We start from the raw sequence: 24,597 nt of genomic DNA, 5'->3' as shown, positions 1-24,597 counted from the left end.
TTCCTCTGTTGTGTATTCTTCTTCCTAGTCATTTTTGTGAGAGATGGCTGAATGGATATGTAGCTGACTGTATCAACCATGATCCAGGCAATGCTTCTGAGCAATTGGGAGTCCCCAACAAAAAGAAAGAAAAAAGAGGGGGGGGAGAAGAAAAGAGAGAGGGGGGGAAAAAAAGAAATAAAAGAGAAGACCCAGTCTGAATGGGCCCCAAAAGTAAGATTTATAAAGTATACAAACAAAAACAGACCAACAAAAAATTTGGCAAAACTAAATGACAAGAAAAAAAAGAACCCAGCCAAAATGAACCCCAAGTATAAGTTTTATATACCACCAGAACAAAAACAAATACACAGAAACAATGACAGATAATAAGATGGAAGGGTGGTTATAAATTCTCACTGTGGGTGAGGAGGGTTATTTTGACTCTTGCTGGGTGTATCTTTTTTTTTTAATTTATTTTTTTTAAATTTTTTTTTTCAGCGTAACAGTATTCATGGAGGACATGGGGTGATGGAGAGGGAAGGGAGTTGAGGGAAATTGGAAGGGGAGGTTAACCATGAGAGACCATGGACTCTGAAAAACAATCTGAGGGTTTTGAAGGGGTGGGGGGTGGGAGGTTGGTGGGCCAGGTGGTGGCTATAAAGTAGGGCACATATTGCAAGGACTACTGGGTGTGGTGCAAAAACAATGAATACTGTTATGCTGAAAAGATATAAAAAATAATTTTAAAAAGGTTATTATGTAATTTGTTATACTGAATATCCTACTCTGATGGTAAATAGTATAAAAATTATTAAAAAATTGAAAACAATGAGAATAGTGGGAACAAATTAAAAATAAAAGTTGTATCTATGAAGTAGTAGTAGTTTTCCTCTTGTTCTTTGTTTTTGTTTTGTTTTTCGCTGGCTTTCTGGGGGAGCAGACTGCTGCATGGTTTTTCAGGCAGTCTTGCTAGAGTTGAGTCCTTCTGCCTCCTAACAAGGGGCTGGGCTCTGAAGAAACCGATTTTTCAGGCTTTTGTTCTTTGGAGATTTTTTCTTTTTCTTTTTCCTTTTTCTTTTCCTTCTCCTCTTGGCGACTTTGGCAGTTTTTTGGAGGTTTAGAGGAAAGCAAACTGCATTCAGAACTCTGTCTCAGAGGGAAGCCTCAGCCCATTCCCCTCTGGGTGCTCCAGAGCACATAAATTCCCCCCCACCCGCCAGCAGATCACGTCCCTACTCACAGTCTCAGGGGTCTCAGGAGCTCCCTCTTGTACACCAATGTTACCAAAACCATGAGAAGTACTAGTCCAGAGAGCTGGCTTCGAGTGCTGCCTTTGCTGTGGTTGTCTGGGCAGGTTCAGACTGCCAGAAAGGTCCAAGCCGGAGACAGCACACTGACATTTTCACACTGGCCCAGGCTGGGAGTGTTCAGAATCTCCCGGTTCTAGAGCACTGACAAAGCGCCTGCATGGATCTCTCTCAGGGGAGGGTGTGGAGCGTAACTCAGACCCTGGTAGTGCAGTGTCCATGCAGAGTGTAAAAGGCTATGGTTCTAGAGAGTGCTGGCTGGTGTCCACTCCAAAGTCTCTCATATGCACCAGCACCCAGACCCTGTCACAAGCGCAAGGAAGTCAGTGACCAATGCCTGACCTCTTCGCAATACTCTCTCTGACCCAACACCAGCAGTGGCCATCCTGGGTCCGTGGGCTTAAGCCCCAGTCATTAACTGCCTGATTCCACCAATTTTCCCTTAAAATCTTAGGCTCTCAAAAGCTTCTGCACAGCAAAGGAAACAGTCAACAAAACAAAGAGGCAAGCCACGGAATGGGAGAAGATATTTGCAAATGACAGTACAGACAAAAGGTTGATATCCAGGATCTATAAAGAACTCCTCAAACTCAACACACACAAAACAGACAAGCATATCAAAAAAAAATGGGAAGAAGATATGGACAGACACTTCTCCAATAAAGACATACAAATGGCTATCAGACACATGAAAAAATGTTCATCATCACTAGCCATCAGGGAGATTCAAATTAAAACTACATTGAGATATCACCTTACACCAGTTAGAATGGCCAAAATTAGCAAGACAGGAAACAACATGTGTTGGAGAGGATGTGGAGAAAGGGGAACCCTCTTACACTGTTGGTGGGAATGCAAGTTGGTGCAGCCTCTTTGGAGGACAGTGTGGAGATTCCTCAAGAAATTAAAAATAGAACTTCCCTATGACCCTGCCATTGCACTCCTGGGTATTTACCCCAAAGATACAGATGTCGTGAAAAGATGGGCCATCTGTACCCCAATGTTTATAGCAGCAATGGCCACGGTCGCCAAACTGTGGAAAGAACCAAGATGCCCTTCAACGGACGAATGGATAAGGAAGATGTGGTCCATATACACTATGGAGTATTATGCCTCCATCAGAAAGGACGAATACCCAACTTTTGTAGCAACATGGACGGGACTGGAAGAGATTCTGCTGAGTGAAATAAGTCAAGCAGAGAGAGTCAATTATCATATGGCTTCACTTATTTGTGGAGCATAACAAAAAAGCATGGAGGACATGGGGAGTTAGAGAGAAGGGGGTTGGGGTAAATTGGAAGGGGAGGTGAATCATGAGAGACTATGGACTCTGTAAAACAATCTGAGGGTTTTGAAGTGGCAGAGGGGTGGGAGGTTGGGGTACCAGGTGGTGGGTATTATAGAGGGCACGGATTGCATGGAGTACTGGGTGTGGTGAAAAAATAATGATACTGTTATGCTGAAAATAAATACATGAAAAAAAATATCTTTGGCTCTTTTTGTGTGCTTTTAACCAGACTCCAAGTTAATGCTGGTCCCCAATCACAGGGCACTCTTGATTGGGGTATTATTTTTCAATGGGTTGCTCCTGGTGGCTCCCTCCCCCTTTTGTTATCTTCCAGTATCAGTCCAATGTTCCCACTCTGTTCTACCTGTTCACTGGCATCTTCTGTCCCCGTAGAGATCCAGAAATGTGTAATTCTAATCTCAGGTTTATTTCATGGGTGATCAGAGTTCATTGGTAGAAAATCAGCTCACTTTAGAGGACTGGTTGAAACGGCACTTCCTACTTCTCTGTCATTTTGTCTCTGATCCATCATGTTTACCCTAATTTTGGGAGGTAGTATCTTCTAAGATACCAAAATACACCCAAAGTCAAGTGGGTTGTTCTGTTCTATTCACCAGTCATATATATATATACATATATATGTGTATATATACACACACATATATAATATATGTGTACATATATGTACACACATATATATGTGTACACACATATATATACACATATACATACACATACATATATATACACACACATATATATAGTATTATATATATATAATATTATATATACACACATATATTTATTTCTTAATTTTAATTTTAATTAAAAAATTTTGGGGGGAACCTGGGTGGCTCAGTGGGTTAAAGCCTCTGCCTTCAGCTCAGGTCATGATCGCAGGGTTCTGGGATCGAGCCCTGCATCGGGCTTTCTGCTCAGCAGGGAGCCTGCTTCCCTTCCTCTCTCTGCCTACTTGTGATATCTCTCTGTGTCAAATAAATAAATTTAAAAAAATTTTTTAGTTTCTTTTTACCCCCTTTCTTCTCCCCCTGATTTGGGGTCTCTTCTGATTTGATTCCTGATTCTGATTCTGATTTTCTGTGGTCTTTGCCACCCATTTAGTATTTCATTCTCTCATTCATATTTTCTTATCTGGATCAAATGCCAACGCAGAAAAACTCACCACAAAATGAAGAACAAGTGTCAGTACCAAAGGTTAGGGACCTAATCAATATGGACATTGATAATATGTCAGAGCTAGAGTTCAGAATGATGATTCTTAAGGTGCTTGCTCGGCTTGAAAAAGGCATGGAACATATTAGAGAAACCCTGTTTGGAGAAATAAAAGCCCTTTCTGGAGAAATAAAAGAACTAAAATCTAACCAAGCTGAAATAAAAAAAGCTATTAATTAGGTACAATAAAAAATGGAGGCTCTTACTGCTAGGATAAATGAGGCAGAAGAGAGAATTAGTGATATAGAAGAGCAAATGATGGAAAATAAAGAAGCTGAGTGAAAGAGATACAAACAACTACTGGACCACGAGGGGAGAATCTGAGAGAAAAGTGATACCATAAGACAAAACAGTATTAGAATAATTGGGATTCCAGATGAAGAAGAACGAGGGAGGGGGATAGAAGGTATATTGGAGTGAATTATTATAAAGAATTTCCATAATATGGCAAAGAGACCAAGCATCAAAATCCGGGAGGCACAGAGAATCCCACTGAAAATCAATAAAAATAGATCCCCACGCTGTCACTTAATAGTAAGACTTAAAAGTCATAGTGACAAAGAGAAAATCCTGAAAGCAGCCTGGGATAAGAAGTCTGTAACATACAATGGTAAAAATATTAGATTGGTAGCAGACTTCTCCACAGAGACCTGGCAGGCCAGAAAGACCTGGCATGATATATTCAGAGCACTAAATGTGAAAAACATACAGCCAAGAATACTATATCCAGCTAGGCTATCATTGAAGATAGAAAGAGAAATAAAAAGCTTCCAGGACAAACAAAAACTAAAAGATTTGTAAACACCAAGCCAGCTATACAGGAAATATTGAAAGGGGTCACCTAAGCAAAGAGAGAGCCTAAAAGTAGTAGACCACAAAGGAAGAGAGACAACTTATGGTAATAGTCACCTTATAGGCAGTACAATGGAACTAAATTCATATCTTTCAATAGTTACCCTGAATGTTTATGGGTAAATGCCCCAATCAAAAGACCCAGGGTATCAGAATGGATTTTAAAAAATAAAACTGGGGGTATCACGCTACCTGATTTCAAGCTTTACTACAAAGCTGTGATCACCAAGACAGCATGGTACTGGCATAAAAACAGACACATAGACCAGTGGAACAGAGTAGAGAGCCCAGATATGGACCCTCAACTCTATGGGCAAATAATCTTCGACAAAACAGGAAAAAATATACAGTGGAAAAAAGACAGTCTCTTCAAGAAATGGTGCTGGGAAAACTGGGCAGCTATATGTAGAAGAATGAAACTCGACCATTCTCTTACACCATACACAAAGATAAACTCAAAATGGATAAAAGACCTCAATGTGTGATAGGAATCCATCAGAATCCTAGAGGAGAACATAGGCAGTAATCCCTTCGATATCAGCCACAGCAATTTCTTTCAAGATATGTCTCCAAAGGCAAAGGAAACAAAGGCAAAGATGAACTTTTGGGACTTCATCAAAATCAAAAGCTTCTGCACAGCAAAGGAAACAGTCAACAAAACAAAGAGGCAACCCACGGAATGGGAGAAGATATTTGCAAATGACAGTACAGACCAAAGGTTGATATCCAGGATCTATAATGAACTCCTCACACTCAACACACAAAAAACAGACAATCATATCAAAAAAAATGGGAAGAAGATATGGACAGACACTTCTCCAATGAAGACATACAAATGGCTATCAGACACATGAAAAAATGTTCATCATCACTAGCCATCAGGGAGATTCAAATTAAAACTACATTGGGATATCACCTTACACCAGTTAGAATGGCCAAAATTAGCAAGACAGGAGACAGCATGTGTTGGAGGGGTTGTGGAGAAAGGGGAACCCTCTTCCACTGTTGGTGGGAATGCAAGTTGGTGCAGCCTCTTTAGAGGACAGTGTGGAGATTCCTCAAGAAATTAAAAATAGAACTTCCCTATGACCCTGCCATTGCACTCCTGGGTATTTACACCAATAATACAGATGTCGTGAAAAGAAGGGCCATCTGTACCCCAATGTTTATAGCAGCAATGGCCATGGTCGCCAAACTGTGGAAAGAACCAAGATGCCCTTCAACGGACGAATGGATAAGGAAGATGTGGTCCATATACACTATGGAGTATTATGCCTCCATCAGAAAGGATGAATACCCAACTTTTGTAGCAACATGGACGGGACTGGAAGAGATTATGCTGGGTGAAATCAGTCAAGCAGAGAGAGTCAATTATCATATGGTTTTACTTATTTGTGGAGCATAACAAATAGCATGGAGGACATGGGGAGTTAGAGAGGAGAAGGCATTAGGGGAAATTGGAATGGGAGGTGAACCATCAGAGACTATGTATGGACTCTAAAAAACAATCTGAGGCATTTGAATTGGTGGGTGGGTGGGAGGTTGGGGTACCAGGTGGTGGGTATTATAGAGGGCACGGATTGCATGGAGGTGTGGTTAAAAAATAATGAATACTGTTATGCCAAAAATAAAAATATAAATTAGAAAAAAGAAGAAAGAATGATACATTATATGGGGGAAAAAACAGAACCCATCAATATGCTGTCTATAAGAAACTTATTTTAGACCCAAAGACACCTCCAGATTAAAGTGAGGGGGTGGGAAACAATTTACCATGCTAATGGACATCAAAAGAAAGCTGGGGTGACAATCCTTATATCAGATAAATTAGATTTTAAGCCAAAGACTGTAATAGGAGATGAGGAAGGACACTATATCATACTCAAAGGATCTGTCCAACAGGAAGATTGAACAATTTTAAATATCTATGCCCCTAACATGGGAGCAGCCAACTATATAAACCAATTAATAACAAAATCAAAGAAACACATTGATATAATACAATAATAGTAGGGACTTTAACACCCCCCTTACTGAAATGGACAGATCATCCAAGCATGGTTCAACAAGGAAATAAAGGCCTTAGATGACACACTGGACTAGATGGACATCACAGATATATGCAGAACATTCCATCCCAAAGCAACACAGTACACATTCTTCCCAAGTGCATACGGAACAGTCTCCAGAATAGATCCTATCCTGTGTCACAAATCAGGTTTCAACCAGTACTGAAAGGCTGGGATCATTCCTTGCATATTTTCAGACCACAATGCTCTGAAGCTAGAACTCAATCACAAGAGGAAAATTGGAAAGAACTGAAATACATGGAGGCTAAAGAGCATCCTACTAAAGAATGAATGGGTCAACCAGGAAATCAAAGAATTGAAAAAAATTCATGGAAACAAATGGTAAGGAAAATACAACTGTTCAAAATCTGTGGGGCACAGCAAAGGCAGTGCTGAGAGGAAAATATATAGCCATACAAGCCTTTTTCAAGAAATAAGAAAGGTCTCAAGTACTCAACCTAACCCTACATCTAAAGAAGCTAGAGAAAGAACAGCAAAGAAAGCCTAAACCCAGCAGAAGAGAAATCATAAAGATCAGAGCAGAAATCAATGAAACAAACAAACACAACAAAACAAAATAAAACAAAAAAACCCCAAACAGTAGCACAACTCAAAACTAAGAGCTGGTTCTTTGAAAGAATTAATAAGATTGATAAATCCTTGGCCAGTCTTATCAAAAAGAAAAGAGAAATGGACCCCAATTAATAAAATCATGAATGAAAGAGGAATGATCACAACCAACACCAAAGAAATACAAACAAATATAAGAACATATTATGAGCAACTATACACCAGCAAATTTGACAATCTGGAAGAAATGGATGCATTCCTAGAAACCTATAAACTAAGAAAAGTGAACCAGGAAGAAATGGAAAACCTGAACAGACCCTTAACCAGTAAGGAGATTGAAGCAGTCATCATAAATCTCCCAACAAACAAGAGCCCAGGGCCATACGGCTTCCCAGGGAAATTCTACCAAACATTTGAAGAAGAATTAATTCTTATTCTCCTGAAACTGTTCCAAAAAATAGAAATGGAAGGAAAACTTCCAAACTCATTTTATGAGGCCAACATTACCTTGATCCCCAAACCAGAAAAAGACCCCATCAAAAAAGAGAATTACAGACTAATATGCTTGATGAACACAGATGCCAAAATTCTCACCAAAATACTAGCCAATAGGATCCAACAGTACATTAAAAGGATTATTCACCACGACCAAGTTGAATTTATTCCAGGGCTGCAAGGTTGGTTCAACATCCTCAAATCAATCAATGTGATACAATACATTAATAAAAGAAGGAACAAGAACCATATGATACTCTCAATATATTCTGAAAAGGCATTTGACAAAGTACAGCATCCTTTCTTGATCAAAACTCTTCAAAGTGGAGGGATAGAGGGTACATGCCTCAATATCATCAAAGCAATCTATGAAAAACCGACCACAAATATCATTGTCAATGGAGAAAAAATGAGAACTTTTCCACTAAGGTCAGGAACATGGCAGGGATGTCCCTTATCACCACTGCTATTCAACATAGTACTAGAAGTCCTAGCATCGACAATCAGACAACAGAAAGAAATAAAAGGCATCCAAATTGGCAAAGAAGCAGCAAAACCATCACTCTTTGCAGATGATATGATACTTTATGTGAAAAACCCAAAAAGGACTCTACTCCAAATCTATTAGAACTTGTACAGGAATTCAGTAAAGTGTCAGAATATAAAATCAATTCACAGAAATCAGTTGCATTTCTATACACCAACAAGACAGAAGAAAGAGAAATTAAGGAGTCAGTCCCATTTACCACTGCACCCAAAACCATAAGATACCTAGGAATAAACCTAACCAAAGAGGCAAAGAATGTGTACTCAGAAAACTCTAAAGTACTCATAAAAGAAATTGAGAAAGACACAAAGAAATGGAGAAATGTTCCATGCTCATGGATTGGAATAACAAATATTGTGAAAATGTCTATGCTACTTAAAGCAATCCACACATTTAGTGCAATCTCTATCAAAATACCATGTTTTTTTTTTGAAAGAAATGGAACAAATAATCCTAAAATTTATATGGAACCAGAAAAGACCCCAAAGAGCCAGAGGAAAGTTGAAAAAGAAAGCGAAGGGAGTTGAGGGAAATTGGAAGGGGAGGTGAACCATGAGAGACTATGGACTCTGAAAAACAATCTGAGGGTTTTGAAGGGGCGGGGGGTTGGGAGGTTGGGGGAACCAGGTGGTGGGTATTAAAGAGGGCATGGATTGCATGGAGCACTGGGTGTGGTGTAAAAACAATGAATACTGTTACGCTGAAAAGAAATTAAAAAAAAAAAAAAGCGAAAGTTCATGGCATCACAATTCCAGACTTCAAGCTCTATTACAAAGCTGTCATCATCAAGACAGTATGGTACTGGCACAAAAACAGACATGTAGATCAATGGAACAGAATAGAGAGCCCAGAAATAGACCTTCAATTTTATGGTCAACTAATCTTTGACAAAGCAGGAAAGAATGTCCAATGGACAAAAGACAGTCTCTTCAAAATGGTGTTGGGAAAATTGAACAGCCACATGCAGAAGAATGAAACTGGACCATTTCCTTACTCCACACACAAAAATAGACGGCAAATGGATGAAAGACCTCAATGTGAGATCAGAATCCATCAAAATCCTTGAGGAGGACACAGGCAGCAACCTCTTTGACCTCAGCCGCAGCAACTTCTTCCTAAAAACATTGCCAAAGGCAAGGGAAGCAAAGGGAGAAGTGAACCATTGGGACTTCATCAAGATCAAAAGCTTTTGCACAGCAAAGGAAACAGTCTACAAAACCAAAAGACAACTGACAGAATGGGAGAAGATATTTGCAAACGACATATCAGTTAAAGGACTAGTATCCAAAAATCTATAAAGAACTTCCAGACTCAACACCCAAAGAACAAATGGTCCAATTAAGAAACGGGTGGAAGACATGAACAGACATTTCTGCAAAAAGACATCCAGATGGCCAACAGACACATGAAAAAGTGCTCCACATCACTCGGCATCATGGAATTACAAATCAAAGCCACAATGAGATACCACCTCACACCAGTCAGAATGGCTAAAATTAACATGTCAGGAAACGACAGATGCTGGCAAGGATGCGGTGAAAGGGGAACCCTCCTACACTTTTTTGGGGATTGCAAGCTGGTGCAACCACTCTGGAAAACAGCATGGAGGTTCCTCAAAAATCTGAAATAGAGCTACCCTACAACCCAGCAATCGCACTACTGGGTATTTACCCTAAAGATACAAATGTAGTGATCTGAAGGGGCACGTGCACCCGAATGTTTGTAGCAGCAATGTCCACAGAAGCCAAACTATGGAAAGAACCTAGATGTCCATCAACAGATGAATGGAAAAAGAAGATGTGGGGTGTGTGTGTGTGTGTGTGTGTGTGTATACATATTAGGGGTGTTATGCTGAATGAAATAAGTCAATCAGAGGAAGACAATTATCATAGGATCTCTCTGATATGAGGAATTTTGAGAGGCAGGGTGGATAGTTTGGGGGGTAGGGAAGGAAAAGATGAAACAAGATGGGATTAGGAGGGGAAAAAAACCAGAAGAGACTCTTAATCTCACAAAACAAACTGAGGGTTGATTGGGGTGGGGGGGTATGGAGAGGGTGGTTGGGTTATGGACATTGGGGAGGGCATGTGCTATGGTGAGTGCTGTGAAGTCTGTAAGCCTGACAATTCACAGACCTATACCACTGGGGCAAAAAATACATTTTATGTTAATAAAAAAATGTAAACAAAAAGATCCATAAAAAAGAACACAGAAAGTTGTATCATATATTTTCTATGGACACATACATATATATGGCAAATGCAGAAAGTCATTCAGAAGAACTGGTGCTATTATTTGATACTAAGTATTCAAATATTTTATAATAATTTTGGAAAAAATCTAGAATTTCAAATTATTCATATCTTGTGAACTTGTGGGGACTTCTCTTAAGAAATTCATGTGAAAAAGAATAATTTCATTACAGTATAATTTATTGAATAGAAGCCTCCTGGCCCGTGTGACCTGGTTCAAACAGAGAAAGCAGACATTAAACATAGAATTGCAACCAGGGCAGCCCCAGCAATTTTTAACAAGGCCCCAGATAGTACCCGGTGTTGGGTTGGAACTGAGTGGAGCTTCATTGCCAGGAGAACAAGAAGAAGGGACATTCCATGGAGAGACAACTGCATATGCAAAGGCAGCAGGGATGGGGAACATGAGACTTCAGGAGGACAGGACCAGACCAGTAGTACCTCTGGGCTGGGCCCACACTTGGACAAGAACCAAAAAAGGAGCTTCAGGAGGAGGACACCTGATCATCTTTAGGATTTAGAAAAGGTAACTCAGGTGGCCATGCAGAGAAGAGCTGGAGAGGAAGAAGCCTGGGGCAGTTAGAACAGTGAAGAGGTCTGTAGTCAGTGAGGTCAGAGACCAAGAGGCCAAGGCAAGGAGGAGGAGAAGCAGGGCTGATTCAAGCATAGTTCAGCTGCAGACTTCTCAGGACTGGACATAAGGATAAGGAGCAAAGAGATGATGAAGGTGACTTGGTCTCTAGCTTGATTAATGGGCACAGTGACCATGACTGGGAGATTACCACATGATGGCCAGGGGTCACAGCCGTCCACGATTGAAACCTCACAATGGCTCACCTTATAGATAAGTTGAGGTGACCTGCCCAAGGGCCTCCAGCTGGCTGACCCCCAGAATGAGCTTTCAACCATCAAACTCTTCAGGGTTGGGGACTTCACAAGAGGTGAGTGTGAGGATATGAGGTGATGAGGCCAGATCTGGCTAAGCTGTTTCAGGGATGCTTCTGGGACAGGCAGATGGAGATACCCAATGGAGAGCTAGAAACAGGGGCTCTGGAACCAGGTAAGAGGTAAAGTGGGTACCCTACTCATTGGATGAATAGGGAGATACAGCTAAGCAAGTCTTATGTGTCCTGCCCAAGGCCACCCAGTTGATAAATGATAACTGTAATTCCAGGCCTGTCTGATCTCAAAGTCCAGGTTCTTTGGGTGGCCAGTGGCTACCCCAGAGATGCACAGAAGGTTCTGGATGAAGCCACTTCCTCTTTTAACTTGGCCCAATCTCTTCCCAGTCTCTCCCTGCCCTGGGCTTCCTGACTCTATAATACTCTGAGACTCCTAGGATGAGAACTTAGCCCAATGAGGGTCTGCTAGAAGGAGGTACAAATTTGAATGAGTATAAAGCATTTAAGGGACAAAGGCGTGGGGGGTGGGGTGTCCTGCAAAGGCTGACAAAGAAGAGGTGAAGAGGCAGGAGTGCAGCCATGAAGGACTATCAGGTAGGAAGAGTCCCAGATATTCCTGAGAGAACAAGTAGTATCACCTGTATGAGGCAATCAGAGGGTATACCAATTAGGATGTCAGTGACCTTGGCAAGCACAGCTGGAGTTAAGGTAGTGGGAAGAGAAAGCTGTTAGCTTCATACAGACTACGAGAAAGAGGAGTGAGCAAGTATAGGTGAATCTTTCAATAAGCTTATCTTGAAAAGAAGGGGTTGGGGGTGCTGGAGGGACCCTGGGGTCCCAGAAGAGGCATCTACTTTCAGGTGGATATGCTGGTGCCCTATAGTTGAGCTGAGCCTCCAGCTGCCCTGGTGGGTATGGTGGGTATACAGGTGGCCCATTCCCCAAGTTCTGTCTGGAGCGCAGAGAGACGGGCTTACTTAATATTCACCCTTCCTATGTGTAGCAGGCCTGGCTGCAGATTCAAAAGCAGGGAGGAGATTCATCAGTGGGACAAAGGGCAGAATTACCTGAATGAGGGCGAGGTTACTGCTGATAACTCTGTGCTGCTCTTGGGGGTCATCAATTTGTCCAGTGTTGGCCTAGGATGGAGAGAAAAGGACAAAAGGTAAGTCTGGGTGGTCATAAAGCCAGGCTAAGCTTTCCTGGAAAAGGCAGTGTCTTAGGAGAGAAATCAGCAAATTAATTTCATTGATGTTAGAACAAATTATTCTGCCCAGCTTTCAAAACTGACTGAGGGTGGGAAAGGTAAGGACTTATGTCCCTATGAGAGTAAGATGGTGTCATAGGCCACCTCTCCCATGCTCAAGTATGCAAGCACATAGAGTTAAGTGTCACCAACAATTTCAGAGCCACCTGACTCAAGCTCATCCACAGGAACCATGGAAAAACTCTTCTAGGAGGCTGTATTGTGCCCTCAGCTAGGTCTTCAGCCACCTACAATTCCCTTCTCTCCCCTCCAGCAAGTTACAGCTCAGATGACCACTAACCACCCAACATGACCTCTGTAAATCATCCTGTTTAAGAAATGCTTAAGTCCTTCACATAGGATAAAAAACAAGATCTGAAATACAAGTTTCTCCTTTAAAATGGTAGTCAGCTCCTAACTTCACAGCACTTGCCAGCAAAATTCAATGTGCAGATAAATGTATTTTCCTAGCTTCTTTGTTCTGAGTTCATTAAGTTTCTGAACTCCAAGGGGAAAAATGGAATTACTTTTCAGAGCAAATAAGGGGATTCTTTTGTTCTCAGCATGATGGACACCTCAGACACAGCATGGAACCATCATGGCATCCCAGGCGACTCTTCTTTCATAAAGGTAGACTAATACCCATCTTAGGGGTGCGCACAGGGACAAGCTACTAAGGTGAGCAGAATACAGCCACAGAGCCTGCCATGGGCCAAACACGTGAGGCCAACAGGCTTGTTTCCTCTCTCAGTCTCCCACTACACTAGACTCAATGGAACTGTTTGCTGTTTCCTAGCAATGAGCCAATTCAAACCCTGGTACTCACCAGGTAAGGGGTGCTATTGGCCCAAGACTCCTGAGTTGAATCAGAAACGCATTCATTCCTCAAGATGTTATATTTCCAAGCTGAGGCTGAGCAGGAAAGGGAGTGATGCCAAGAGGTGCTGGAGGAGGAAAGGAGGCCTGGAGAGCTTGAAAAACTCATAGTGATGAGGGAGGAAGAGCACCGCAGGGAAGGAAGATGTGAGAAGAGATGGGATGTGAATTAAATAGGATTTTGGAGAGTGTGTAAGCATTTATGTTTTATTTTATTAAATTAAAAAAGTTTTTTCTTATTTTTTAAATTTCTTTTCAGTGTACCAGAATTCATTGTTTATGCACCACAACCAGTGCCCCATGCAATACATGCCCTCCATAATACCCAACTCCAGGCCTACCCAAACTCCCACACCCTGCCCCTTCAACCCCCAGATTGTTTTTCAGAGTCCATTGTCTCTCATGGCTCATCTCCCCCTCCAATTTTTCCCAACTCCCTTCTCCTCTCAATCTCCCAATGTTACTTCTTATGGTCCACAAATAAGTGAAACCATATGATAATTGACTCTCTCTGCTTGACTGATTTCACTCAGCATAATCTCTCCAGTCCCATCCGTGTTGATACAAAAGTTGGGTATTCACCCTTTCTGATGGAGGCATAATACTCCTTACTGTATATGGACCACATCTTCCTTATCCATTCATCCGCTGAAGGGCATCTTGGTTCTTTCAACAGTTTGACGACCATGGCCATTGCTGTATGAACTTTGGGGTACAGATGGCCCTTCCTTTCACTACATCTGTATCTTTGGGGTAAATACATAGTAGTGCAATTGCAGGGTCAAAGGGAAGCTCTATTTTTAATTTCTTGAGGAATCTCCACACTGTTTTCCAAGGTGGCTGCACCAACTTGCATTCCCACCAACAGTGAAAGAGGGTTCCCCTTTCTCCACATCCTCTCCAACACATGTTGTTTACTGTCTTGTTAATTTTGGCCATTATAACTGGTGTCAGGTGGTATCTCAGTGTGGTTTTGATTTGAATCTCCCTAATGGCTAGTGATGATGAACATTTTTTTTATGTGTATGATAGCCATTTGTATGTCTTCATTGGAGAAGTGTCTGTTCATGTCTTCTGCCCATTTTTTGACATGATTATCTGTTTTGTGTGTGTTGAGTTTGAGTTCTTGATAGATCCTGGATATCAGCCTTTTGACTGTACTGTCATTTGCAAATATCTTCTCCCATTCCGTGGGTTACCTCTTTGTTTTGTTGACTGTTTCCTTTGCTGTGCAGAAGATTTTGATCTTGATGAAGTTCCCAAAATTCATTTTCGCTTTTGTTTCCTTTGCCTTTGGAGACGTATCTTGAAAGAAGTTGCTGTGGCTGATATCGAAGAGGTTACTGCCTATGTTCTCCTGGAGGATTCTGATGGATTCCTGCCTAATGATGAGGTCTTTTATCCATTTCAAGTTTATCATTGTGTATGGTGTAAGAGAATGGTCGAGTTTCATTCTTCTACACATAGCTGTCCAATTTTCCCAGCACCATTTATTGAAGAGACTGTCTTTTTTTATTATATATTTTTAAACATTTTTTAGTTTCTTTTCAGTGTATCAGAATTCATTGTTTATGCACCACACCCAGTGTTCCATGCAATAGGTCCCCTCCATAATACCCACCACCAGGCTTACCCAACTTCCCACCCCCCACCCCTTCAAAATCCTGATTTTTTCAGAGTCCATAGTCTTTTATGGTTCATCTCCCCCCTCCAATTTCCCTCAACTCCCTTCTCCTATCCATCTCCCCGTGTCCTCTGTGTTATTTCTTATGCTCCACAAATAAATGAAACCATATGATAATTGAATCTCTCTGCTTGACTTATTTCACTCAGCATAATCCTTCCAGTCTGAGGCTTCTCTCTGAAAGGGAGGCCTGGGTGCAGTTTGCTTTCCTCTAAACCTCCAAAAACTGCCAAAAGCCATCAATGGGAGAGAAAAGAAGGAGACTGTCTTTTTCGCACTGTATATTTTTTTCCTGCTTTGTCGAAGATGATTTGACCATAGAGTTGAGGGTCCATATCTGGGCTCTCTACTCTGTTCCAGTGGTCTGTCTGTTCTTATGCTAGTACCCTGCTATCTTGGTGATCACAGCTTTGTAGTAAAGCTTGAAATCAGGCAATGTGATGCCCCCAGTTTTGTTTTTCTTTTTCAACATTTCATCAGCAATTTGGGGTCTCCTCTGATTCCATCCAAATTTTAGAAATGTTTGATCCAGCTCTTTGAAAAATGCCAGTGGAATTTTGATGAGAAGGGCATTGAAAATACAGATTGCTCTAGGCAGTATAGACATTTTAATAATGTTTATTCTTCCGATCCATGAGCATGGAATGGTCTTCCATCTTTTTGTGTCTTCTTCAATTTCTTTCATGAGTGTTCTCTAGTTCCTCCAGTACAGATCCTTTACTTCTTTGGTTAGGTTGATTCCCAGGTATCTTATGGTTCTTGGTGCTATAGTAAATGGAATCAATTCTCTAATTTCCCTTTCTGTATTTTCATTGTTGGTGTATAAGAAAGCAACTGATTTCTGTACATTGTTTTTGTATCCTGCCACATTACTGAATTACTGAATGAGTTCTTGTAGTTTGGGGTGGGAGTCTTTTGGGTTTTCCATATAAAGTATCATGTCATCTGCAAAAATGGAGAATTTGACTTCTTCATTGCCAGTCTGAATACCTTTTATTTCTCTTTGTTGTCTGATTGCTGTTGCTAGGACATCTAATACTATGTTGAACAGGAGTGGTGAGAGTGGGCATCCTTGTCATGTTTCTGATCTCAAGGGGAAGGCTGTCAGCTTTATCCCATTGAGGATGATATTCACTGTGGGTTTTTCATAGATTTCATGAAGTTGAGGAATGTTCCCTCTATCCCTAGACTTTGAAGCATTTTAATCAGGAACGGATGCTGTATCTTGTCAAATGTTTTTCTACACCAATTGAGAGGACCATGTGGTTCTTCTCTCTTTTCTTATTGATTTGGTCTATCATACTGATTGATTTGCAAATGTTGAACCATCCTTGAAACCCAAGGATGAATCCCACTTGCTCATGATGGATAATCTTTTTAATGTGCTGTGGATCCTATTTTCTAGGATCTTTGTGAGAATCTTAGCATCCATATTCATCAGGGATATTGGTCTGAAATTCTCCTTTTTGGTGGGGTTGTTCCCTGGTTTGGGGATTAGGGTAATGCTGGCTTCATAAAGAGTCTGGAAGTTTGCCTTCTAATTCAATTTTTTGAGATAGCTTTAGGAGAACAGGGATTATTTCTTTGAAAGTTTGTTAGAATTCCCCAGGGAATCCATCAGGTCCTGGGCTCTTGTTTTTGGGGAGGTTTTTGGTGTAAATTCAATCTCGTTACTAGATATCAGTCTATTCAGGTTGTCGATTTCTTCCTGGTTCAATTTTGGAAGTTTATAGTTTTCCAGAATGTACCCATTTCATCTAGGTCACTTAATTTATTGGCATATGACTGTTGATAATAATTTCTTTTTTTTTAAGATTTTATTTATTTATTTGACACAGAGAGATCACAAGCAGACCGAGAGGCAGTCAGAGAGAGAGAGAGGGAAGCAGGCTCCCCGCTGAGCAGAGAGCCTGATGCGGGACTCGATCCCAGGACCCTGAGATCATGCACCCCTGTTGATAATAATTTCTGATGATTGTTTCTATTTCCTTGGTGTTAGTTGTGTTCTCTCCCTTTTCATTCATAATTTTATTAATTTGGGCCTTCTCTCTTTTCTTTTGGATTAGTTTGGCCAATGCTTTATTGATCTTATTGATTCTTTCAAAAAACCAGCTTCTCATTTCACTGATGTGTTTTACTCTACCTCTAGTTTCTATCTCATTGATCTCAGCTCTAATCTTGATTATTTCCCTTCTTGTGTGTCAGGTTGCCTTAATTTGTTGTTCTTTAAGGCATAAAGACAGCTGGTGTAGTCTGGATTTTTCAGTTTTTTTTTAGGGCAGCTTGGATGGCTATGTACTTAGGACGGCTGTTGCTGTATCCCATAGGTTCTGGACTGAAGTGTCTTCATTCTCATGGGTTTCCATGAATTGTTTAAGTTCTTTGATTGCCTGGTTGATCCAGGCATTTCTAAGCAAGGTGTTCTTTAGCTTCCAGTTGTTTGCATTCCTTCCAAACTTTTCCTTTAGTTTGAGTTCCACTTTCAAAGCATTGTGATCTGAGAATATACAGGGAATAATCTCAGTTTTTTGGTATCAGTTGAGCCCTGATTTGTGACCCAGTATGTTGTCTATTCTGGAGAAGGTTCCATGTGTACTCAAGAAGAATGAGTATTTTGTTGTTTTATGGTGGAATGTTCTGTATATATCTATAAGGTCCATCTGGTTCAATGTGTCATTCAATGCTCTTGTTTCTTCATTGATTTTCTGCTTGGATAATCTGTCCATTACTGAGAGTGGAGTGTTAAGATATCCTATTATTAATGTATTCATATAAATATGAGTCTTTATTTTCATTAACAGTTGTCTTATATAGTTGGCTGCTCCCATATTGGGGGCATAAATATTTACAATTGTTAGATCTTCTTGGTGGATAATCCTTTAAGAATGATGTAGTGTCCTTCTTTATCTCTGACTACAGTCTTTAGTTTAAAATCTAATTTATCTGATATGAGAATCGCTACTCTAGCCTCCTTTTGACACCCATTGATATGAAAGATGCTTCTCTATCCCTTAACTTTTACTTTGGATGTATCATTAGGTTCAAAATGGGCCTCTTGTAGACAACATATGGATGGGTCCTTTTGTTTTATCCAATATACAACCCTGTGTAATTTTATGGGCACATTTAAGGCATTCACATTGAGAGTGATTATTATGTTTTTATTGACATCGTGTTACCTGTGAAGGCTTTGTTTCTATGATTGTCTCCATAAATTTCTGTTCAATGATACTCTTAGTTTTTTCCCACTTTTATAGAACCCCCCTTAGTATTTCCTGCAGTGTCAGCTTGGTGTTCACATACTCTTAAACCTTGCCAGTCTTGGAAGCTCTTTTAACTCTCCATCCATTTTGAATGTCAGTCTTACCGGATAAAGTATTTTTCATTGCATGTTCTTCTCATTTTGTGCCCTGAATACGTCTTGCCAGCCCTTTCTGGCTTGACGTTATTCTAATGGGCCTTCCTCTGTACACAAGGAATTTCTTCACCCTAGCTGCTTTCAAGAGCTCCTATCTACAATTATGATTCATCATTTTCACCTTCAGGTATCTCGAGGTCTTTCTAGATTCTATGCACTTGGGGATAGACCTTTCTGCCTCTAGTACATGAACCCTGGTTCCATTCCGCAGAGTGGGAAAATTTTCATGGAAAATTTGTTCAACTATCTTCTCTAGTCTTCTTTCTTTCTCCTCCCCCTCAGGGATTCTAATAATTCTGACGTTGGAACACTTCAAGGCATCATTTATTTCCCTATTTCTGTTTTCATGGCTTCTAAGCTGTTTGTTCCAGGCTTCCTCCTGATCCTTTTCTCTGTCCTCCAGATCACCAATTCTGTCTTCTGCCTCAGTTACCCTAGCTTTTAGAGAATTTAGATTAGATTGGAACTCATTGAGAGCATTGTTAACATCATCCCTGCTGGTTTCACTTCTGCCTTAATCAATTCCATTTTGTCATTAATGGTTTTCTCCAACCTAGCTATTGTCTGGATAATTGTTAGCCTGAATTCCCTTTCTGACATACTGCCTATGTCCATATCCAATAGCTCTGATGGAGAGGGCCCAGTCTCTGAACTTTCCTCTGTTGGGCATTCCTCCTCCTAGTCATTTTGGTGAGAGATGGCTGAATGGATGTGTAGCTGAATGTATCAACCATGGTGCAGGCAAGGTGCACTGTGGAATACTGCCCACTGGCGTCTTCTGCACCCTTAGAGATCCAGAAGTGCATAATTCTAATCTCAGGCTGATTTCATGGGTGATCAGAGTTCTTTGGTAGGTAATCAGCTCACTTTAGGGGACAGGTTGAAACGGCACCTCCTACTTCTCCACCATCTTGTCTCCTTTCTACACTTATTAACTTTAAATGTTTCTCTTATATAGAGTTGTCACTTCTCCGCATTTATTTATTGACTTAATCATTTACTTATATGGTATGATTAGACTCATGGGTATGTATTTTATTCTTGAGGTAATAAAACTATTTTACTTATTTTGTTGCTAACATTATTCCAACTGTGGGCACTGGAAGCTCATTCAGGTTGGTTTAAGCTTCTTTCTGAAATGCACCCACATGCCATTAAGTACTTTCTTACTTTCTGGCAGTATCAGATACCTCAGGCACATCTTGTATTTACTATTCCCACCCCCATTCTAGAATGAGTCATTTTCCCAAGACTGGCTCCTTTTACTGAAGAATGGTATCAGAAACCAAGATGTGGACAGAAGATGAGCTAGGTGTTGCTAGGTGCTTCTTCTAGTGAATGAAGCTAGGAAATGTATGTATGTATGCTAACCTATGTATCCACACATACCCATATTTATTGTTGTATTTATCTGCATATGTATTATAATGAACAGGAGTTCATATTGATATCTTTGAGTCCAATCCAGGATCATAGGATTGATTATAGCACTGAAGAGATAGTTTTTAAAATGGACAAGAAAGTTGGAAAATAAGAGTAGTTAGGTTGGTAGGCCAAACCAAGGCCAAAAGTGAAAGCGGGAAAGTTCTACTGCACAAAGCAGAGGGGGTTTTAGGGGTGATGGGAGAAGGGAATCTGGGAAAACTGGAAGGGTATTTGGTTCAGAAAGTAGAGCAGCAGGGCACCTGGGTCACTCAGCTGTTTAACCATCTGACACGACCTCAACTTAGGTCTTGGTCTGAGAGTCATGAGTTCAGGACCCATGCTGGGCTCCACGCTGGTGTGGGGTAGAGTTGAAAAAGAAAAGGAACGGGAAACAGGAACTTCAAGGAGGGTTGGCCTCTTCCCTGTATACCAACAATGAGAACCTGGCTACCTGGCTCTAAGCAGAACTAGTGAGTGTGTTGGGGTTATAAACACAAGGCAGTGCCCAGAGAGTCTACTGACCGACTGACACAGAGCCCCCAGATCCATAAGCCCAGTTACTGGCGCATACTTCTAGGCAACTCATTTTGACCCTCCCCCCAATCACCAGAGGTCTTCTGCTCTAAGAACAGCATTCACAGAGTAAGAGGAGAGCTAAAATAAAACGACGTTCAACCAACCAAGAATCACTGTTCACTAAAGGCAAACCAAAATCATGAAAGAGACCATCAAACTCAGCCAATGGAAGCACAAAAATATGAAGAAACTGAGTCAAAAGAGGACTGAATAAGCAAATTAAGAGATGTGAGAGAATGGTGCTTCCATAAGTAGGAAGACAACCTGAAATTCCAGAAAGCACAAAACTGAACTTTGAATTTAAAAGAGAGAGAATTTAAAACAAAAGCTCTTTGTTAGATAACCTCAACAGCATAGTGCACATAGAGAGAAATGAAAAGTGATTTAGTGATATGACACATCAAGCAGAAATATTCTCCCAGACTAGATAGAGATATGGAAAATGTGAAAAGACAGTTAACGAACTCAGAAGGCACACTCAGAAGCTGCCCTGTGTAGCCAATAGTAGTTATATGGGGTGGAAGGAAGAATGAATGAATATCAAAATATTACAAATAGCAGCAGCAACAACAAAAAGATTTCCAAAGAGCTTAAGATAGACATATCTCTTTAGATAGGAAAATCTAAGATACATGCAAGACAACAAGAAAAGTTCCATGCCAGAGACATCATAGTGAACACAGATAATAAAGAGAAATATCCCCACAAGACATGGAAAGATAAATAGATTATCCAAAAGAAATTAGACTCTATAAGTAATAAGGATTCTAGGGGGCACCTAACTGTCTCAGTCAGAGGAGTGGTGACTCTTGATCTAAGGTTACTAAAAAAATTTTTAAATTTAAGGAAGTAATGAGGGGGGTGAGTAAATGGTTCAGTAAGTCAAGCATCTGCCTTCAACTCAGGTCATGATCACAGGGTTCTGTGATCAATCCCCACATTGGGCTCCCTGCTCAGCAGGGAGGCTGCTTTTACCCTCTGCCTCTCCCTCTGTCTTGTGGCCTCTCTCTCTCTTTCTCTTTCTCAAATAGGTAAATAAAATCTTAAAAAAGTAATAAGGCTTCGGAGGTAAGATGGAGGAGAAGCAGGAGATGCTGTTTCAACTGGTCCCCTGATGTGAGATGATTATCTACCAGATCATCCTGAACACACATGAAATCAGTCTGAGAGGTAGGATTATACACTTCTGTATCTCTATGGGGGCAGAAGACACCAGGGGACAGGTAAAGCAGAGTGGGAACTGATATCAGTTCCCAAAAGGGGAAGGGAGCCAGCAGAAGCAACCCATTGGAAAGTAATACCCCAACACAAGAGTGCCCTGTGATTGGGAATGAGCATTTACCTGGAGTCTGGTTAAAAGCACTCAAAATGAGCAAAAGATCTTAAGGGGAAATTGGTGGAATCAGGCAGTTAGGGGCATGGGCATACGCCCACAAACCCAGGATGGCCATGGCTAGCGCCCTGCCAGAGAGAGTGGGGCTAAGCATCCAGGCCATCGTCCCTGAGCCACCAGCGCCCATGAGAGCATGTGGTGTGGACACCAGCCCGTGCTCTTTAGAACCACAGTCTTCTGCATTCTGCAAACATGCTGCGCGCGTGGGGTCTGAGTCTCGCTACACACCCTCCCCTGAGATAGGTCCATGGGGGCACTAGCCAGTGCTCTCTAGAGAGAGAATGGCAAGAGTCTGGCAAGAGTCTGACATTCCCAGCCCCTGCGGACGGGAAAATTTCACCGTACTATCTCTGACTGGGATCGCTCCAGCAGTCTGAACCTGCTCAGACAGCTGTAGCAAAGGCAGCCATTGGAAACCAGCTCTCTGGACTAAGACGGCTGCCAGTTTTAGAAGCACTGGGGTACAAGTGGGAGCTCCTGCAACCCTGAAACTGTGGCTGGGGATGTGCTCTGCTGGTGAGAGGTGGCAGAGGGAGAGTTTATGTGCTCTGGAACACCCAGAGGGGAACAGACTGAGGCTTCTCTCTGAGACAGAGGTCTGGGTGCAGTATGCTTTCCTTTAAACCTCTGAAGAACCATCAAACGCCAAAAAGGGTAGGGAAAAAATAAAAATAATAAAAAATCTCCAGAGAATAAAAGCCTGAAAAACCAGTTTCCTCAAGCCCAGCCCCTTGATAGGGGGCAGGAGGACTCAACCCTAACAAGACTGCCTGAAAAAACACAAGGCAGGACCCTACCACAGAAAGCCAGCCAAAAAAAGGGGGGGGGGGGCAACCACAAGAGGATCCTACGAAAATGTAAGACCCAAATATCAGGGGGAAAAGAAGATATTAAGCTCCCAGTAGCCCTAAAACCTGTATACTTCATAAAAACAACTTTATTTTTTATTCATTCACACTATTCTCGTTCTTTTTAACTTTTTATTACTTTTTAACCTATTTATCATCACAATGAGAGGTTGAGTATGACAAATTCCATAATAACCTTTTTTTTTAGTTTATTTTCTTTATTAAATTGATTTTTTTTCATTTATTTATTTTCAGCATAACAGTATCATTATTTTTTCACCACACCCAGAGCTCCATGCAATCCGTGCCCTCCATAGTACCCACCACCTGGTACCCCAACCTCCCACCCACCCACCAATTCAAATGTCTCAGATTGTTTTTCAGAGTCCATAGTCTCTCCTGGTTCACCTCCCCTTCCAATTTCCCCCAACTCCCTTCTCCTCTCTAACTCCCCATGTCCTCCAAGCTATTTGTTATGCTCCACAAATAAGTGAAACCATATGATAATTGACTCTCTCTGCTTGACATATTTCACTCAGCAGAATCTCTTCCAGTCCCATCCATGTTGCTACAAAAGTTGGGTATTCACCCTTTCTGATGGAGGCATAATACTCCATAGTGTATATGGACCACATCTTCCTTATCCATTCGTCCATTGAAGAGCATCTTGGTTCTTTCCACAGTTTGGCGGCCGTGGCCATTGCTGCTATAAACATTGGGGTACAGATGGCCCTTCTTTTCACGACATCTGTATCCTTTGGGTAAATACCCAGGAGTGCAATGGCAGGGTCATAGGGAAGTTCTATTTTTAATTTCTTGAGGAATCTCCACACTGTTCTCCAAAGAGGCTGCACCAACTTGCATTCCCACCAACAGTGGAAGAGGGCTCCCCTTTCTCCACATCCCCTCCAACACATGTTGTTTCCTGTCTTGCTAATTTTGGCCATTCTAACTGGTGTAAAGTGATATCTCAATGTGGTTTTAATTTGAATCTCCCTGATGGCTAGTGATGATGAACATTTTTTCGTGTGTCTGGTAGCCATTTTTATGTCTTCATTGGAGAAGTGTCTTCAAATCTTCTGCCCATTTTTTGATATGATTGTCTGTTTTGTGTGTGTTGAGTTTGAGGAGTTCATTATAGATCCTGGATATCAACCTTTTGTCCGTACTGTCATTTGCAAATATCTTCTACCATTCAGTGGGTTGCCACTTTGGTTTTTTTTGACTGTTTCCTTTGCTATGCAGAAGCTTTTGATTTTGATGAAGTCCCAAAAGTTTATTTTCCCTTTTGTTTCCTTTGCCTTTGGAGATGGCCACAAGAAGCGGCCACAGCAATTTCTTTCAAGATATGTCTCCAAAGCAAATGAAACAAAGGCAAAAATGAACTTTTGGGACTTTATCAAGTTCAAAACCTTCTTCACAGCAAAGGAAACAGTCAACAAAACAAAGAGGCAACCCACGGAATGGGAGAAGATATTCGCAAATGACAGTACAGATAAAGGGCTGATATCCAGGATCTATGAAGAACTTCTCAAACTCAACACACACAAAACAGACAATCATATCAAAAAAAAAAAATGGACAGAAGATATGGACAGACACTTCTCCAATGAAGACATTCAAATGGCTATCAG

At 41.1% G+C, this 24,597-nt stretch overlaps 1 protein-coding gene and 1 long non-coding RNA gene across 7 annotated transcripts in view; one reads left to right on the top strand and one right to left on the bottom strand.

Moving 5' to 3' along the window:
- SLC41A3 (solute carrier family 41 member 3) overlaps positions 1 to 24,597 on the bottom strand; it is a 141,307-nt gene that overhangs the window by 36,535 nt on the left and 80,175 nt on the right. For all 6 annotated transcript variants that reach the window (XM_032342880.1, XM_032342972.1, XM_032342629.1 and 3 more), the window contains one exon: positions 12,565 to 12,636. In XM_032342880.1, coding sequence (XP_032198771.1) covers positions 12,565 to 12,636 — 72 coding nt within the window. The remainder of the gene's footprint in view (positions 1 to 12,564; positions 12,637 to 24,597) is intronic.
- Positions 11,493 to 13,614, top strand: LOC116590814. Its single transcript, XR_004285757.1, has 3 exons — positions 11,493 to 11,536; positions 12,501 to 12,662; positions 13,307 to 13,614. It is a non-coding gene; the product is annotated as an uncharacterized LOC116590814 (long non-coding RNA).

This window comes from Mustela erminea, chromosome 1 (genome assembly GCF_009829155.1).
Source record: "Mustela erminea isolate mMusErm1 chromosome 1, mMusErm1.Pri, whole genome shotgun sequence".
Classification (NCBI taxonomy): Eukaryota; Metazoa; Chordata; class Mammalia; order Carnivora; family Mustelidae; genus Mustela; species Mustela erminea.
The sequence above is the reverse complement of the archived record's forward strand: the minus strand, read 5'-3'. Positions and strand labels throughout refer to the sequence as shown.